General features: G+C 39.1%; 1 protein-coding gene across 5 annotated transcripts in view; it reads left to right on the plus strand.

Moving 5' to 3' along the window:
* Positions 1-18,775, plus strand: part of ARHGAP24 (Rho GTPase activating protein 24) — a 509,415-nt gene that overhangs the window by 224,253 nt on the left and 266,387 nt on the right. For 4 of the 5 annotated variants that reach the window (XM_032332776.1, XM_032332774.1, XM_032332777.1 and 1 more), the window contains one exon: positions 1,743-1,830. In XM_032332776.1, the coding sequence (XP_032188667.1) occupies positions 1,743-1,830 (88 nt within the window). Of the gene's footprint in view, positions 1-1,742; positions 1,831-18,775 lie in introns of those variants that run through there. The other variant, XM_032332782.1, reaches the window with a different exon arrangement.

Below are 18,775 nucleotides of genomic sequence, written 5' to 3' on the forward strand. Positions count from 1 at the left end.
GTTATAAAATAATCCAGGAAAGAATGTAGTTCTAAAATAGACAGTAGTATGATACTACTTAAAGAATTTATGATACTATTTATTTACTTACCAGCTTGATTATGGAAAGTCATAGAAAACATCAAAAGCAAAGAATAGAAAAATGGGCTTATAGATCATCCAGAAGTTTATCCTAGGACAAATGAAAGGCATCGAAGATTTTTAGGCAAGAAAATTGCAAGGTGAAATTGCTGTTTCTAAAGCTACTTGGACTACATTAAGGAAAAAAGGGGATTGAAAGATTTTTTAGTATTATAGGGAATTCAGTGAATTTGAAACACACCAGACCACAAGGTGCCTGGGTGACTTGGTTAAGCATTTGCCTTCGGCTGAGGTCCTTCTCCCTCTGCCACCCACTTGTGGTCTCTCCCCCACCACCTCAAATAAATAAAATCACAAAACTCACACACACACACACACACACACACACACACACACACACACACCCTATACCAGACTGCAGACAATAAGCACTTGAACTAGGGAATAGTGGTAGTAGAGATATACTAGAAATGATGACTTCTACATTTTTGGCTTTTGCAACTGATTGGAAGAAGATGCCAGTCACAAAGCTAGGGAATACATAAACAGGATCAAAAATAATTGCAATTAAATTGACTAAATTTAGTTTAAGGGCTTTTTAGATATCCAGATGGAAATTCAAGTGAGTTCTTGGACATAAAGTTCTGAAACTCAGAGAGCACTGAGTTTGAAAGAGTAATCTGATGTTCATTGGTTTATAGTTGATTATCGAAGTCATAGGCATGAATGAGATAGCTCCAAGAGAAAACAGAGTCAGAAGAGAGGGAATCACTGTATACATCTTTGAAACACTTTATTATTTAAAGGATACTTGGAACTAGCAAAAGAGACTCAATAGAAAACTTAGAGAAAAACCTGGTTAAAACTAAGAAACGAAGGAAAGAAAGTGCTTCAAGAAAGAGTGGTTCCTGGAAAGTCATAATTTATGTCAAGTGGGAAGTGTTTCTGGGAAGTCATAATTTATGTCAAGCATACAGCTTGTGAGAATCATGTAAGTAGAATTGTGGGTGCACAAACCAGGTTACAGTGGATACATGTAAGGAAATAGATTCAACGTAGGCAGCTCTTTACTAGGCAAGGAAAAAAAAAAGGTGATAGCTGGAGGGGGAGTCAAAGTAATGTCTTTCAATAGGATAGAATTTGAAGTATGTCTCAGTACTAATGGAAATAATACATTGAAGAGAGAAATCTAACAGAAAAGGAAGGAATAATCAAGAGAAGGCTCTGATAACATTAGCTAGGTTATTTATATCTCTGCCTTGGTTTTCACAGCTGTAAAATGGAGAAAATAATACCTACCTTATAAGACTATTCTAACAGTTAAATAATATGATGGTTGGGAGAATGCTCAGTAAAAAATTTGGCACACAGAATGTATTTAATAAATCAGTGCTTAAAAGGAACTCAGCACCTAATACAGTGTCTTATACACATTAGCTGGTCAACAAAGACTTATTAAAAGTTGAAGGAATATGATTCTATTACATGATTTTTGAATGGTTGGGACTGTAAACGAGTTTGATGCATATACCTTTATGCTGGGTTGCAGATACACCTTGGATATTCACTGATGATGAGGATGAGGAGGAGGAGGAGGAGGAGGAGGATATTTAGTGTTTGCTTTCTGAAGATGTTGATGTTTGGGGCCTTTGTGTTCACAGGGTACTATTTTTCTGCCTGGAAATAAAGTTCTTGAGCATCCCTGCAATGAGGAGAGCCCAGGAAAATTCCTTTTTGAAGTAGTTCCAGGTAAGATAGTTCTCTGGTTTGATTAAGTTACTGCCATTCCATGTTGGTAAAAGTGAAGACGCACAACTTTTATTCTGCTTGAGTTGCGGCTAAGAACACTAGTTTGACAAGGCAAGTGCCCAATTTGGTTAGTATTATTTACACGGGTAATCATTTCAGGTTTGTACTATAAATGATCATGCGTGCATACACACACACATGGCCCTATGACTATTGGCTATCCATTTGTCCCTGAGACTCCAGAGTTGACCAGCAGTCATGACACAGCATTTATAAAGAACTATTGGAGACAAAATTAGTTTTACAGTGCTCCTGTGATAGGAAATTTGGCAAGGTGTTCCAGGTGGAATGCGTTGCCCAGCTGATTCACTGTCATATTTCTTCACAAATTGCATCTTAATAGAACCTTTGCTCTAAAAATAAAACAAAACAAAAATCCTCTTTCAGTGACTGATCAAGCACTGAAGTTTTGTACCTCAGCTTTGCTCCCAGCCAACCACTTCCACATGTTTGGCTTCTAGCATTGAGAATGTCTCTGCCAAGCCATGAGATCCTGCAGTTAAATTTCTTCAACATCTGTTCATTTTTTTCTAGTCATCTTCGTCCTTCTCTCTCAGAGTACCTTATCGCCACTTAAATGTTTGACTCACTCAACAACAACTTTTTTCAAGGTCATGATCTCCTTCTTTGATCAGTTTGTTAGCCCTTCCTTAATCCTTGATGTAAGAGAAAGGGTTAGGAACGTGGTTTTTATGGCATTGGCTGTGGCTAACCCAGTTCATGTGATACTGACACTGATTTAATCACAGTCTAGGGTGTGTGTGAATTTATTTGGATGACTAATATGTAATGCATATCAATAATGCTGGCACAAAGGCAGCCAATAAAACATTTTTCCCTGGATATATAAATGCTGGGAATCTGAAATGTGGAAGCCTATTTTCCCCCTCACTGGAAACAGCTGTAGCACTGAGTTCATCTGGCTCATGATGGAATCCATGACTACACGTTAATTAATGCAGCTGAAGTGCAGAAAGGTTAGTCAGATGCATTGTGTTATTTGTTTTCCCCCAGGGAGAGCACATTGTAAGAAACCTGAATCCTGTTTGCCCCATTAAAATCTTTTTATACTTACTTTTTAGTGGAATACACTGTATGGAACCAAATTCCAGATGTTGCAAAGTCTTTGAAGTATCACTAGAGGAAATATCTTTCCCTATTTATTTGCAACATTAGTGCCTATTGGCTTTTAAGGGAACATGGTGTTAAGGTCTGATTTTCCACTTCATCTACTATACGTGTAGAGATTCATCTTTTGGTAGAGGTGTTCTGATATAACACAAGTGGATATTATCAAGATTGTTCTAGAGACAACTGTGTCTTCAAGCCTGGGAAGTTTCAAAACTTCCCCCTCTAAACCAGAGAGGGAGACAAAGCATAAGAGAGTATTAATCTCAGGAAACAAACTGAGGGTCCTGGAGGGGAGGGGGATAGGCGGGATGGAGGGGCTGGGTGATGGACATTGAGGATGTTATGTGCTGTGGTGAGTGCTGTGAATTGTGTGAAACCGATGAATCACAGACCTGTACCCCTGAAACAAATAATGTACTATATGTTAATTAAAAAAAACCACAAAAACAATTTCCCCTCTAAGAATGTTGTTCTAGGTCATATACTTCACATGCAGGGCATATGACATAATGGCTTTTGACGAGTAAAGCCTAAGAAATTTTGGGCTGCATGAAGTGAAATATGAAGGTTGTCCCTTAAAAAAAAAAAAATTCTTCAAAGAAATTTGGGTTTGCTGCAGTCATCATGGAAATAAGCGTATCGTGCCCATAGCTCATTTGAAAAGATGCTTCCTGAATCACTAATACAATATACAGTAGCTTCTAAATTAGGCTTTATAATTCTGATTTATCTTAAGGAGTGACAAGAGAATTGTGCCAAATGCTTCTTTAAAGAGGGATTTGGGAAAACACTATGGCTGCCTTGGGAATCCAGTGTTTGCGCCATTATTTGTGGTCATCGGGGCTTTATTGTGCTCACCTCACATGAAGATGGAATCTCCAGACAGATGCTTCTGTACTTGTATGAAAATGTGGGGATCTGGATCACATGATTTTTTAACCAAATTTTGCAAATTAAGATTACTAACTACACTTGATTTCTCTTTGCAAATGAGAATGGTAAGATGATGTTTTCTATTTATTCCAAGCGCGTGGTAGTTTGACACAGGGAATCTGGAAAGTTGCAAGAGTGTTTTCATTTTTCAGAAAGGGAGAGAAACAGGCAGGACTGCAGCAATGTGGTTGGTGCTTTGGACAGAACCTTCCTCAGTCCTGCCTGGCAGCAGAATCTTAAAGCATGTATTGATTCTCTACTGGCTTTCTCTGTGGAATTCTCTCAATCACCACTTTTGAAAATCCATCCTACAAATGATGTTTACAGATCCATAATTCTACCTTTATGGACAAATACCTCAATCCCAGCTACCCAAGGTATATCAATGGATGGGATTAAATCTTTTAATCCCACAAGCCTGTAATTATTTCCAACAAAACTAACAAAAGCCTCCCAAAAGCTCTTTGCCAAATTTTCTCATACCATATATATGCACACACATTTGTGAGTGTGTGTATGTATATATATATTTATACAGTTTATCAGTGTATGTGCTATATATCTTTATAATTCTTTGTACTACAGGATATTATAGTATATAATTCTTTATAATTTATATATATATCAATATATGCTATGTACATAGCAGTTTTTGTTTTGTCATTTTTGTTTTGCTTAAATCTAAAATGTCCTCTTAAATTAAGTAATAGTCATGTGTAAATAATACAAAAATATTTTTCAATAGAATTGAAAGTCTCAGATCTTTGTGTATTACTTAAATTTGTATATTATATTTCTAGGCAAGTTTTTAATTTTTGTAAAAAAAAATCTAACAACAGATCTACCATAATTTAGGGTTAATTTCTTTTAAACCTGCTATTATCCCATGAAATGAATTGTCTCTAAATAATCCCATGATCTATAGCATTTCACTCCAATTTTTTCCTGTTTCTCCACTCATTATTCAAAACAGAGATGTTTGCCAAATTGGCAAATTTGAAGATTTTGCCGTCAGGCATGCCAAATTTTAGACTTGAGTGAACTTTTATGGCCAAGTGCTAAGCTTTTGGGAAATGTGGTTGAGAAAGGAATGTTGGCAGAATTTAATGTATAGTACTTGAAGTAAGAAAATGCCGTCAGTCTCTTTGCTTCTCAAAATGTGTTCTGGGAAAATTTTCCTTATGTTGCTTAAAAAAAAACCAAAACAGTAATTAATGGATGATGATGTCTTAACTTTCTTTGAAGAATAGTCTGTCAGAGGGAGAAGAAGACATAGTGATTCAGAGACACAGGCAGTCAAAAGGAGACAAGGATGTGTGTACTCCATAGAGTCATAAGCCACCTCTTTCTTCTCATCATAGTATCTCTAACACCTGGTACAATATAAGGCAAGGTGCTGAATAAATACTTCTTGAAGGAAGTATGTTTACCAGATTTATGGAGTACTCCCAATCCTATGAAATGGTTTTATTGTTGGTGATAGCTACTCCTAACTTGGCCTTGTTGAACTCTTACTTCCTTCTGTGTAAGATCTTACCAACCCCTGGTGCAGCAATGACCTCAGCTCTAGTGGCTGAAGTGGCGGGAAATTCCTCCCATTCTCAGTCTTATTTCTCTGCCTTCCTTTCTGATAATGCCACCAAGAGAAAGAAGGAAGAAGGTACCAGTGTACCTACACAGGGGTTAGCCCCTCAACACTGACTGGTTATGATACCCCTTTTCCAAAAGTTGACTTGCTCCTAGAGTACCTTTGTAGATTATTCGGAAGCCCTAGAATGGGAAATCTGCTTCACATGGTAGAATTTTCCACCTTAGGCATGGTCCTGTTAGATGGGATACCATCAGAAGGGCCCAAGGCCAGCTGCTTTCTTCAAGCTTATTCAGCTACCAGGAAACTCATGTATGCTGGTCTGCCAAGGAGGGATAATGTGGGCTCTTTCACTATTGCTGTCTCCCTCAATGCTGTCAGCTTGCCCCTTTTTCCATGAAGCATGAGCTTCAGACCCCGCATTTTGAATGGCTTGCCAGGCTTCATGTGAGAAGGTGTGAGTGACAGTTCTAACACACTTCAGAATTTACCAGAAACTCTCTGGTGCTTTCTCAGTTTGTTCTGATGGCTGAGAAAATTTATTTTCCTCCCTTTCAAAAACTAGGGTTTATCTTGAAAACCATTCTCCAAGAGGCACTTTCCCTATCCTAACCTTCCTGTTGTCATAGTCAGGGGCAGGAAAATGGGGTTTGGGTTTCTTCTTGGAAATGCATTCTCTGTAAGCCTTGTGGGGATGTGGTTAGGTACAACTTCCATTGTGGTTTTCAACTTAGAATGGGGGTTTTTAGCAGTTTTTTCTTCAGATTTTGATGCTAACAGCAATTTCAGGATAACGGAAAGACAACTTTTTATCTATATTTATCTGTGCTCTTAGATTGGATTCTGGAAAAACACACTCTGATGGAGAGTGATGAAGACTGATGTAAAAGGTATATTGGGGATTGAAAAGATATATGCATTCCTATATTTAGTGCAGCATTATTTACAATAGCCAGGATGTGGAAGCAATCCCAATGTCAGTATATGTGTGTGTGTGTGTGTGTGTGTGTGTGTGTATACTAGTGTGTGTATATATATATATATATATATATATATATATACGTGTGTGTGTGTGTATGTATACTAGTGTGTGTATATATATATATAGACGTGTGTGTGTGTGTGTATACATACACTAATATATAAACTATATACTATAAAATATATAGTGGCCATAAAAAAATAAAATTGTCATTTGCAATAACAAGGTTGGATCTAGAGTGTATAATGCTAAATGAAACAAGTCAGATAGGGAAAGGCAAATACCATATGATTCTGTATGATATGTGGAATTTGAGAAACCGAACAAATAAACAAAAAATAAAAGAAATTAAAAAATAAAATAAAAATACTCTTAAACAGAGAATAAATTGGTTGTCAGAGGGAAGGTAGGTGGCGGAATGGGTGAAACAGGTGAAGGGGGTTAAGAATACATTTATCCTGGATGAGCACTGAGTCATGTATAAAATTGTTGAGTCATTACATGCTTGAAACTAATATAACAGTGTATGTTAACTATACTAGACATCGTAGATAGATAGATGGATGGATGGATAGATTTTTTTTTTTTTTAAACCATGTATTGGGGAATGCTCTCTGGAGATGTTTCATCTGTGACAAACAAGAAAAGCAGCATCAGGCAGAGAGAGTAGCTGGCCCACAACACCATTGCAAATGAGCTCTCTGCTGACACTGCACGGAGCTCCAGAGCTGGGATGCCCCTCAAAACGGCTGTAAACTGAGGAGCCAGACCTAGTTTCTTGGCATCAGCTGATCTAGTTGGTGATGGGGCAAGGGGAGACAAATAAACTCAGGTGAAGCAGCTTCTTGGTGCAGTGAGGAGGAATTTTCATGAAATCTTCTGTGAGTCATCAGCTGCCAACATACCAGCTTCTGGGATCTAGACAGAGCAGCACCGTATCCATTATAGTAGCTGTAGTTTCATGTGTACCTAGCATTTTGGATCCTGGCAATGTCCCTGGCTCTGCACCTGTATCATTTAACTTGATCCTTATCACAGCTCCAGGAGACCAGCTCCGTTATCTCCATTTCCAGATAAAGAAATTGAGGCACAGTGAAGTAATTTGACAAAGGTCCAATAGCTAACACTACCAGTGAATGCATATGTAAGTGTGTGTGTGTGTGTTTGTGTGTGTGTGTGTGTGTGTGACTGATTTACCTTTACAAAAGTAAAGTTCCAGAAAATCAAAATGAAGTTCTATATATTCTAGCTTTAAAATATGAGATATTAGAGGTTGGAGCCTGATTTCTGAAATTCGAGCACGCAAATTTTTTATTATTAATGGAAATAGATATATTTGTATTAAGAGTTTTGGCACTTGAAGTGAGAGTGGGAATTTTCATTTATTTTCAATTATTTATATGGTTAAGCCCATCATAAAAACAGGACTAGAGAAAGGTCTAAAATATTTATTAATTTAATTAATTAATTAATAATTAAAATAAATTACTGTGTAATTTAGAAGCCCATCATAAAAACAGGACTAGAGAAAGGTGCCCACTTACAGTTCTTTCGAATGTATGTTCTGAGGTCATAACTACACTGTCATGCAAAACTGGGGAGAAAAGCTGCCTTGCCTGCAGTTGCCTTAATTATACGTGAATAACTGTACCAAAGAAGGATTATGCATGTGTAATTTTTTTCCTACGGAAAACTGCTGCACACTGGGGCTGAGCATTCTTCATTATGGAACTCACTTTGCTAAAATTGTCTCAGCTTCTTCACAAACTCCCTCCACATGCTGGCCAAATTTCCCTTCACTGTCTAGCCACCAGCAAGCACGCTTAATATTACTCATATGTTGGGAAGTGGTACACCGATCTGCAGAGGTATTATCCAGGGGAAGACTCATTATGATTGTCAAGGGCAATTACCAATATTCCAGACTCTCAAAGCTCCATCTCGGCCCAGTGCCCCAAATCAGTAATAACTAGAACTGGGAGGTTTTATCGTCTTCCCTCCTCCAGGGAAAGAAAAGAGGTAAACACAGGAAAAAAGGGGATGAGAGATGAAGGGACAGCCGTGGAAGTGAAAAAAAAAAAGAGAGAGAGAGAGAGAGAGAGAGAAATTTTGAAGGGTAATCCAAAGTGATTTTCATCTGCCTGGAAATGAAATTAAGCCCTTCAGAAAAGGAGAAGGTGTCATCTATCCTGCCGTTAGCTGGGACTCTTCTAATTACTTCCAGTACCCTCTGACAGTTGCATATCGCTTCTGTAAATTTCAGGATTTGTATGAGTGAAAAGTGAGGGAACGTGGGTACTTAGACAATTCAGTAGCTGCGTTTTGCATCTTTTTTGTCAGAAAAATGTAAAGACCTACCAAAACTGCAAACGATTTGGTTGCGGGGGAGGGTGTTCAAAGATTCCCTGAAACCCAACTGTGGACTCTAAATTAAAATCCATAGCTTAAATGTGGGGTTCAGAGACTTTATTTTTTTATTTTTATTTTTTTTTAGATTTTATTTATTTGACAGAGAGAGAGATCACAAATAGGCAGAGAGACAGACAGAGAGAGAGATGAGGAGAAGCAGGCTCCCTGCTGAGCAGAGAGCCCAATGCGGGACTCGATCCCAGGCCCCTGGGATCATGACCTGAGCCGAAGGCAGAGGCTTAACCCACTGAGCCACCCAGGCGCCCCCAGAGACTTTATTAATTTTTATTTATCTGTCAATCTATTGATCTTTTTCTCCATATTTAGCTATTTATTTCTATGTTTCTATGCATCGATTTCATCTCTATACATTCATGCATATATGTGACAAAACTTTTTACTATTACTTGTAACCACATGGTATATAGTTAAACAGTTTTTACTTTTATCTCCCTGACCTAGTTGTTTTTTTTTCTTCTGGTTCCTTGATTCTGCAACTCTCCAGGACCTATTTTATGCATTTACAAAAGAACTCTTCCAAGATACAACATTTCATGGGTCTGGAGACTGTATAATTTTTAATTTACCAAAACTTGAACCTATTTAGAAGGTCAGGGCAGCCACACTATAGAATAAGCCATATGAGAAATAGACTATTCCGAGAGATAGTCCTGGGTGTCTCTGAGACAGAAAAATGCTTGGCCAGTTTTTGAGTTTTGAGATAATTATTTGTCACAGCAGTAATGATAGTTTATCTGTCTGTATTACTATGTCTATATTTGCAATTCTTCCTAGAATGAATAAAGTCATCGGTTGTATTAATTTGCTGCCATTAAAAAATGTAAGCCAGTATTTGGTGTCTATTTTCTGTGAAAATGTAGAGATATTTTAATAGTACTTTAGCATAAAAGGTGTAAAAGTTGGTCATTTTCTTAATCATTAGTTAAATATGCTGCTAAGACATTTAATTTTATGACATTATCTTTATCTTAACACTTTTTTCCCCTTTTGTGTTAGTACTGTAAGTTAAAATTCATGCAATTATATTTGTTACCCAAAGGCAACTAGAACACACACTCTCTCTCTCTCTCTTTTTTTTTTCTTCTGTCTGCCAAAGTCTGTAGGCAGTCTTGAAGCTTGTATTATTTTTTTCTTAGCTAATGTGTGGAAATCATTTAAAGAATGTGAGTAGGAGTCGTTTATGGTATGAAAACATAATTCTATATACACAAGTAATTCTGAACATGAATTAAATAAATGGATTGAAAATCAGCATGTTTTTGCTACTATGTATTCTTTTATTTTAAAAAAAAGTGGGATTTTTTCTACAAAATTCCCATCCTACTTAAAATGCCTTAAAATATACATTTGAAAGAGGCTATTAAAATGATACAAAGGGCATTTTAAAATGTGTGTGATCCTTTGAAATGCTGGTCACTGCCATGTCAACCAGAAGGCGTTTGGGGCATTTATGAACCAATTTGGGGTATGGTCTGATGATCGCACTTATGAAGAGTGTCTACTGAGGAACGCTCTTTCACAGTGTCGGTAGACACGTTCATCCATTCCCATTTAATTCTAGTATCCATTCTGTATGCCAGGTCAGGGGCCAGCAAACGTTTTCTGGAAAGGAGCAAAGGATAAATATTTTTAGGTTTCTGCAGGCCATGTAGTCTCGGTTATAACTCAACTCTGTTATTATAGCGTAAACAAATAGGTCTTGACTGCATTCCAACAAAACTTTATTAATGGACACCAAAATTTGGCACTCTATATAATTCTCAAATATCAAGAAAGCATATTTTTTCTTTTTAATTTTTCCAACCACTTAAAAATGTAAAAAGTAGATAGTTGGCCAGATTTGGTCCACGGGCTGGAGCTTATGGACCCCTGTAGCTAGATAAGAAAAGCAAACCTATGAAAAGGAGGCTGAAGATACGAATATAAATCACTAATCCCCACTGGTGCCGCCAGGGCCAGAATTAGAACTCTGAGACAGCCTGTCTCCCCAGGCCGTAGCATCACCCACAGCCTCAAAATCATGATTCAAGAGCTGTTTGCCAATAGTTTTATTTAGAAGCTTCATTTTTTAGTAATACTTTTTTTTTTCCCTAATCATGATGAATCTAAAAAATTTTAGTGACCAAAGCAAAATTCTCTAGGTAAACCCTGTCTTAGCTCATTTAGAACTCCAGATTCTGCCCAGAGCTGAACTGTTATGTGACTTTTTAAGAAATGAATACCATTAATAAGGGATTGGGTGCGTCCACATGAAAAAAAAAAAAATCCCCCCCCCTTATTTTTTTTTTAGTCTATACAAGTTCAGGGAGTCATTAATTATTCTGGGAAGCATCCCTTGCAGGATTAAATAAGCTCAAAGTATCTTCTAAACTCACCATTTTATAATATATGCTAGCATCTCAAAAATTTAAGTATCTAACAGAAAATGACACTACTTTGTTTACGGGGGGAACTAATGAGCTTGTTTTCTCAGAAGGGTAGTTTATTTCTTTTACCACTCATTAACATCTCTCTACCCGTAACCACCAGGTTTCTTTAACACCAGCCATAAGAAACACTGCTATCATATTTACAGCTGAAGTTGACTTAAGGAGGTGTCTGACCCTGTACTAATGCCAGGCTCTATATACAAGGTCTCATTTAAGATGTGACCATGCTTGTGGTTGGTGCCATTCCCCTCCCTGGTGAGCAGTGGTACACATTCACGTTTCTAATAAATGCTCAAGCCGGGCTTCACACCCATCTGAGCCCAGCAAACCACCACATGCTATAGTTTTCTTATACCAAGAACAGTAAGAAATGGATAGATTTCTTGTCTAGATCCCATGGAGGCCAAGTCTAAGAATTAAGAGAAACAAAGAGAACAAGTGAAGAAATGAGATGAAAGGTTGAAAAGCTAGTGTATTCTGGGGGCACCTGGGTGGCTCAGTGGGTTAAGCCTCTGCCTTCGGCTCAGGTCATGATCCCAGGGTCCTGGGATCAAGCCCCTTGTTGGGCTCTCTGCTCAGCGGGGAGCCTGCTTCCTCCTCTCTCTCTGCCTGCCTCTCTGCCTACTTGTGATCTCTGTCAGATAAATAAAGAAAAAATCTTTAAAAAAAAAAAAAAGCCAGTGTATTCTGACTTCCCTTCCACTGTCCTGGGGACTCACATTTCTTATATTGCCTGTATTCTGTTTCTTCCCCATTAGAGTTGAAGCTCTTGAATTCTATCCCTAGTGCCTAGCAGAGTGCCTGGCATAGAGTATAGGCTCAATGTGTGTCTGTTGAATTAATGAATAAACTAGGCTTCTTTTTTTATTATCTATGGAATGATTGCACTGGATTAATCAAAATTTTAAAAGCCCTGCAGCGGTGAATTATTGAACTTGATCAGCGCTTTCTCTCTACACTGAAGGAGACTGGAGACCAGAGAAGTTCATGAATTTCACAGACTGTACTCTTTAAAAAAGCCGTCTGCCTTGCCTCATCCTTGCATCCTTCATTAGCACTAAAACCAGGAGTGTCTTTCCGTACCCCAGTGGCCGCGGTTGTCTCTTAACGAGTTATTTGCTGGCATAAATGTGATTTTCCTCCCTCGTGTTTCTTTGTGGCATTGTTTTAATTATGCATTTGCAGGCTGTGTGTGTTTACCTGTCTTTTTATCCAATAATTGAAAAGGGCTCTGCAGTCAGGTCATGCTAAGGAGACAGTGAAGTGTTAAACAAGTGTCAGTGGCTATTAGGAAAATAAAGCTTCTGCGGGGTGACTTCCTCTCTGTGATAGGGGCCCTTCGAGGGTTTCTGAGGGAGCGGGTGGCCAGTGGACAAGACACCTGATACGTTAGAAATGATACGGGGATGAGAAAGAGAAATCCTACTTCTCAGGAGAAGAAATGTAGCAGAAGGAAAACGAGTGTGCAGCAGAACAGGGACTGATAATTAGGGGTGGGAAGTAAGCTTGTAGCCAGGATAACACTGCGTATCGCGTGACCTGTGCCAACGCTCAGCGAACCAGGGAAGGCATTTTCCTATTTCTCTTCCTTTCCCTTCCTCCCCTCCCCTCCCCACCCCTCCCCTCTTCTCTCCCCCCCCCTTCTTTTTTCTCTTCTCTTCTTCTCTTTTCTCTTTTTCCTCCTCTCCTCTCCATCCTCCTCTTCCCCCCTCCCTTCCTTCTTCTTAATAGAAAACTGAGCTGCAGTGGTTCTGAATGTTTTAATAAGTGAAATCTCAAGAATCATCTGCAAACCAGCCATGGCCCTTGGGCCTGGGGGCCTTCCTGCCTTTGAAACATGTTATCTTTGTCTGTTCATCTTTTTTTTTTTTAATTAATTTTTTATTTTTTATAAACACATATTTTTATCCCCAGGGGTACAGGTCTGTGAATCACCAGGTTTACACACTTCACAGCTCTCACCAAAGCACATACCCTCCCCAATGTCCATAATCCCACCCCCTTCTCCCAAACCCCCTCCCCCCAGCAACCCTCAGTTTGTTTTGTGAGATTAAGAGTCACTTATGGTTTGTCTCCCTCCCAATCCCATCTTGTTTCATTTATTCTTCTCCTACCCACTTAAGCCCCCATGTTGCATCACCACTTCCTCATATCGGATGGCCAACAGACACATGAAAAAGTGCTCCATATCACTCGGCATCAGGGAAATACAAATCAAAACCACAATGAGATATCACCTCACACCAGTCAGAATGGCTAAAATCATCAAGTCAGGAAATGACAGATGCTGGCGAGGATGCGGAGAAAGGGGAACCCTCCTACACTGTTGGTGGGAATGCAAGCTGGTGCAGCCACTCTGGAAAACAGCATGGAGGTTCCTCAAAATGTTGAAAATAGAACTGCCCTATGACCCAGCAATTGCACTATTGGGTATTTACCCTAAGGATACAAACGTAGCCAGATGTCTGTTCATCTTTAATTGCCGTGTTCATTTGCCCTATTCATTATTCCAATGCTGCCATTCTTAAAAATTGTTCTTTACAGTCCCATTACTCTAGGCCTAGAAGGGTCCAGATGGCAATCCTGAGAGGTCCTGGATCCTGCAGACATGTATGGTCCAACCTGCTGACATCCCTACACCCTAGCTAAGGAAGCTGCCAGCGTAATGGGAACCACCTAGGAGTGATAAAACCTCAATTTATTCCAGTCACTTTGCTGAAGATTTTGCTAAATACCAAACTATTTGCTTTAGGCGTATGGGAGTAAAGAACACATAGAAACTGCCCTGTTTTGCAGTGACCTAGGAGGAGGGATGCTAAAGACAGGACGACTGGTAGGTGATAGAGAAAAGGACAGCAGTGGGGGCCATCCTAGAAGCCAGCGTAGAAGACAGAGGTGTAGACATCTCTACGAGACACAGCCAGAATCAGCTCCCCGCTCTGCCTCTGGAGCCTGTTGCTGAGGCTCTAAACCAGTTTCCTCATAGGAAATGCGAAGTAAGAATGCTCCCTCATGAGGCTGTGGTGAGGGCGGGAGGAGATAAGAGCATGAGGAGCTCTTAGCCCTCTGACTGACCTGAGTGAGGTTCACTAGAAAGAAGCAGTATTTTGGAGAAATTATCTGCAGAGTATCATAGATCAGAGCTGGCTTGGATACTGAGTTGTCTCAGATGAGGTTCTAAATGCAGCAGAAATTTAGGAAGCGGCAAGTCAATGTGAACTGAAGTAATCAAGGAAGTCTTCCAGAGGCAGTGAGTCTGCCAGTGGCATTTAAAGACACCACAGGATTTTCATTAGATGACAAGGGATTAAGAATTTCAGGCTGAAGGAATATTGGCAAAGCATGAAGGAAGTTCTGAGACCAGAAAGAGATAGTAGTGGGACACGCAGTGTGATTCCTGTGTGTGTCCTACGGACCCAGGCGGTCCTGGAGAGCTAGTCATTTGGCTATTTCCTTTACAGCATCAATTCAAAGGAGCCCTGATTCTTAGGGAACTTGGCAGCATTCAGACACCAGGCTATCCTCACACAGGCACTCAGCTAATTTTGTGAGAATATACAATTCAATGCTAATCAAATGCTATTTCACACATCAGAGCAATAAACCTGAATTTGAACTTTCATACTAACTCAAAGTGCATCAACCAGCTGAGTCTAATAGCCCGCACCAACTTTAGAGGACAGTCACTAGATTGTTACTCTGAAGTGGCATTGCTTTAAGGATCCTCTGACCCCATACAAAAGGGTTTCCCATGAACTCCTACTTCATCAACATGCTTTTGAAATAGCATTTTTTGTCTATGATAAGAAAGAGGAGTGGGTAGAAAAAGTACTTACTAGTTTTCCAGGACTGTCTAATGCAGTACCACAGACCAGGTGGCTTAAACAACAGAAACTTATTTTCTTACAGTCTTGGAGGCTAGAAGTTCAAGATCAAGGCATTAGCAGGAGTGGATTTCTTCTGAAGCACCATGCCTTGCTCTATGGTTGGCTCCCTTCTCCCGGTATCTTCTTAGGGTCTTCACCCTGCGTCCATTTATGCCCTAAAATTTCCTTTTCCTGTAGGGGACAGTAATCAGTTTGGATTAAGGTCTACTGTCATGACTTCTTTTTAACTTCATTGCCTCTTTAAGACCCTATCTCCAAATTTGGTCAGATTCTGAGGTACTAGGACTTGGGACTTCAACATACGTTTTTTGGGGGAACACAACTCAGCCCATAACAGTGTCCAAAAGAGGACAAAACATCGCTGTTCTTCCGGAGCCTTCTCTTTTTAGGGGGCAAACCCTTCCTGTGTTTATTACTGAACTACTTGAGCCCCACCCTATGACTCAAAAAAAGAAGCAAAAATTCAGACCTTGCTGTATGTACATCAAGCCACAATCTAGAATTCTACTTAATTCTTTCATAAATATTAGAAATCCTGAATAATAGAGCAATCAAAGTATTAGCTACGAACAAATGAAATAGAAACGCAGGCCGTCCAGAGAAAGAACAAATATTTTCTATCCAGCGACTCTTTCCTGGAAGTTTTCCTTGAATTTAAATTTCTCCTTAATTTTGCTTCTAGGTTTGTTTTTGACATTTTACGTGCAAGAAATAGACTTGACGGGTACCCCTGTATTGTTCTTATCTTTTGTTTTTTAAGTCAGGCTAATTTTTATTTGGGACGAAGTTCCTTTCTGAAAGTGGTATACTAATGCATTAACTACTACTGCAATGCGTCTAGTCAGGGGGAGAAAGCCAAAAGGAGGGTTCGATAGATTCCATCTAGTTGTTCAAGTCTCCTATAGTGAATTACCAACTTGCCACTCACAGTGCTGAGGAGCAAAGAGTACGGAGACAGGCAATTAAGGCTTCTGGAAAACAATTGGTGTGGGGTGTGATATAGTGCACGGCTTACTGCTCAGCACAAATCACATTGTCTTTCTCGTGACTCATTATTTCTGGTGTGTCATTTGCTTACAGGAATCACATGGGAGATAATGATAGATCTGTGCTTAGGGTTACTTGGCTCTAATCTAGGGGCTGGGATGTGTCATAATGGGTTCTTTGAAAGACAAATAATTCATTCTGATATGGTTATAACCGATGCAAATCAATTATCATTTGGAGAGTTGATTTATTTTGTGTTTTATTTTTGATCAGCCGCTCTCTCCCACAAATAACCTATTGCCAACTTAATTTTATGAAAATCACCCCAATTTCCTGATATTGGATACAGTAGACCTTTGAATAACGTGGGGATCAGGGCAATGACTCCCATGCAGCCAAAATCCACACATAACTTTTGACTTTTCCCCCAAAACCGTTAATAGCCTACTATTGACCAAAACTGCTTTACCAATAATATACACGCTGGATTAACACATATTTTATGTGTTATGGAAATACAATAAAGTAAACTAGAGAAAAGAAAATACTAAAGAAAATCAGAAAGGAGGGGCACCTGGGTGGGTCAGTTGGTTAAACGTCTCCCTTTGGCTCAGGTCATGATCCCAGGGCCCTGGGATGGAGCCCCACTTCGGGCTCCCTGATCAGTGGGGGAGCTTGCTCCTCCCTCTCCTTCTGCCTGCTGCTCCCTTTACCTGTGCTCTCACTCTCTCTGTCAAATAAATAAATAAGTAAATTCTTTAAAGAAAAAAAGAAAGAAAATCAGAAAGGAGAGAAAATAAATTTACAGTACTCTATTTATTGAAAAAAATTAATGTATAAGTGAACCCATGCAGTTCAAATCTGCATTTTTTCACATACAAAATTATTTGCATCTGCCATTTGGTCCTCTTTCCCTCTAGTATAATATAAGAACTGTTTCTTTTCCTAAATCCTGTCCTTCATCTGCCTTAGAATTTCATCTAGTCTAACCTTTTCAAGAACCATAATCTATTGATTGTACTATTTCCATCTTGCTTGTAGTTTTGTCCTCCATATTTATTGTTCTTGTAGGCTTAAAGCAGTAACCTGGGAACTTGCATTTTTATTTAAAAAAGTAAATTAATCTCATGCATGCTAAAGTTTTAAAAATAGGAACAATCATGTTATTATTCTGATTTTTTAAAAAAATCATCTCAACCAGACTTTTTCCATTATCCATCCACTTGAATGTTTTGCTTCTTTTTGCAACAAAACTGTTCTATACTCCATACTACACTCTCTCCAATTCCTGTCTTTGCCTCAATATACTTGTGCCCTGCCCCCCCCATCCAGCTCCACCAGACATTTCCGTATTTATCGATGCTCTCTACTTTTTCTAAAGATAATGATTGTTCCGGTCCTCATCATAATTGCCCAATCAGATCATTTGACACATTAATCACCCCCTTTCTTTTTTTTTTTTTAAGATTTTATTTATTTATTTGACAGACAGAGATCACAAGGAGGCAGAGAGGCAGGCAGAGAGAGAGGAGGAAGCAGGCTCCCCGCTGAGCAGAGATCCTGATGTGGGGCTCAATCCCAGGACCCTGGGACCATGACCCAAGCTGAAGGCAGAGGCTTTAACCCGCTGAGCCACCCAGGCGCCCCCCCTTTCTTGATCTATTCATTGGGCTTCACATTTTTTTTGGTTTCCTTCCTACTTCGCGGCTTGTGGCTTCCAGTCGCCATTGCTTGTCGCTCCTCAGCTTCTTAACCTCTAGAGGTCACTTGGGTTCAGTCCCTGGTCCTCTTTGTCCTAGAGAACTGCACTATTCTCCTAGCTTGTCTCAAACTCTACTCTACCTCTCCCTCCTTTCTACACATATTTTTTGAAGAGATTTTATTTTTTATAGCAGTTTTAGGTTTATGGAGAAATTGTGCAGGAAGTACATAGAGTTCCCATATATGGAGTGTGTCTTGATATTAAAATTCAATCAAGTTACTTCTTATTTAAAAAAAAAAATCTTATCACAACTTGCAGACCCCATATAGACTACCCAGAGTTCCAATGCGTTGCCTTCTCCCCCTTGCTTCTGAAGTATAACTACACTAGCTTTCTTTCAGTTTCTCAGATGTGCCATACTTTAGTTATAGAATCTTTATATATGTCATTCTTTCTTTTTTAAATGGTTCTTTCCCATCATTTCAAGATTCATAAGATAACTCCTACTCATCTCTCAGATAGTACTGCAAGTATTGTGTCTTCAAAGAAACTTACACTTGATTCTCCCTCCCAGGCTATATCTTAACCTACTATTGAAGGTCCATGACCTATATTTCTTGGCATTTTTCTTTTATAAATAATGTCTGTCTCTCTCACAAGAATGTAATTTCATGACAGCTAGAACTCTGCTTTTGCTCATCCTATTATTTCTAGCACCTGTAAACTGTCTGACATGTCATAGTCATTTAATAAATATTTGTCAAAGGAAGGGAGGGAGGGTGAGAGGAAGTAGAGAAGGAAGCATGAGAAAGAAGA

The sequence above is a fragment of the Mustela erminea genome, chromosome 2 (genome assembly GCF_009829155.1).
Source record: "Mustela erminea isolate mMusErm1 chromosome 2, mMusErm1.Pri, whole genome shotgun sequence".
NCBI classification, from domain to species: domain Eukaryota; kingdom Metazoa; phylum Chordata; class Mammalia; order Carnivora; family Mustelidae; genus Mustela; species Mustela erminea.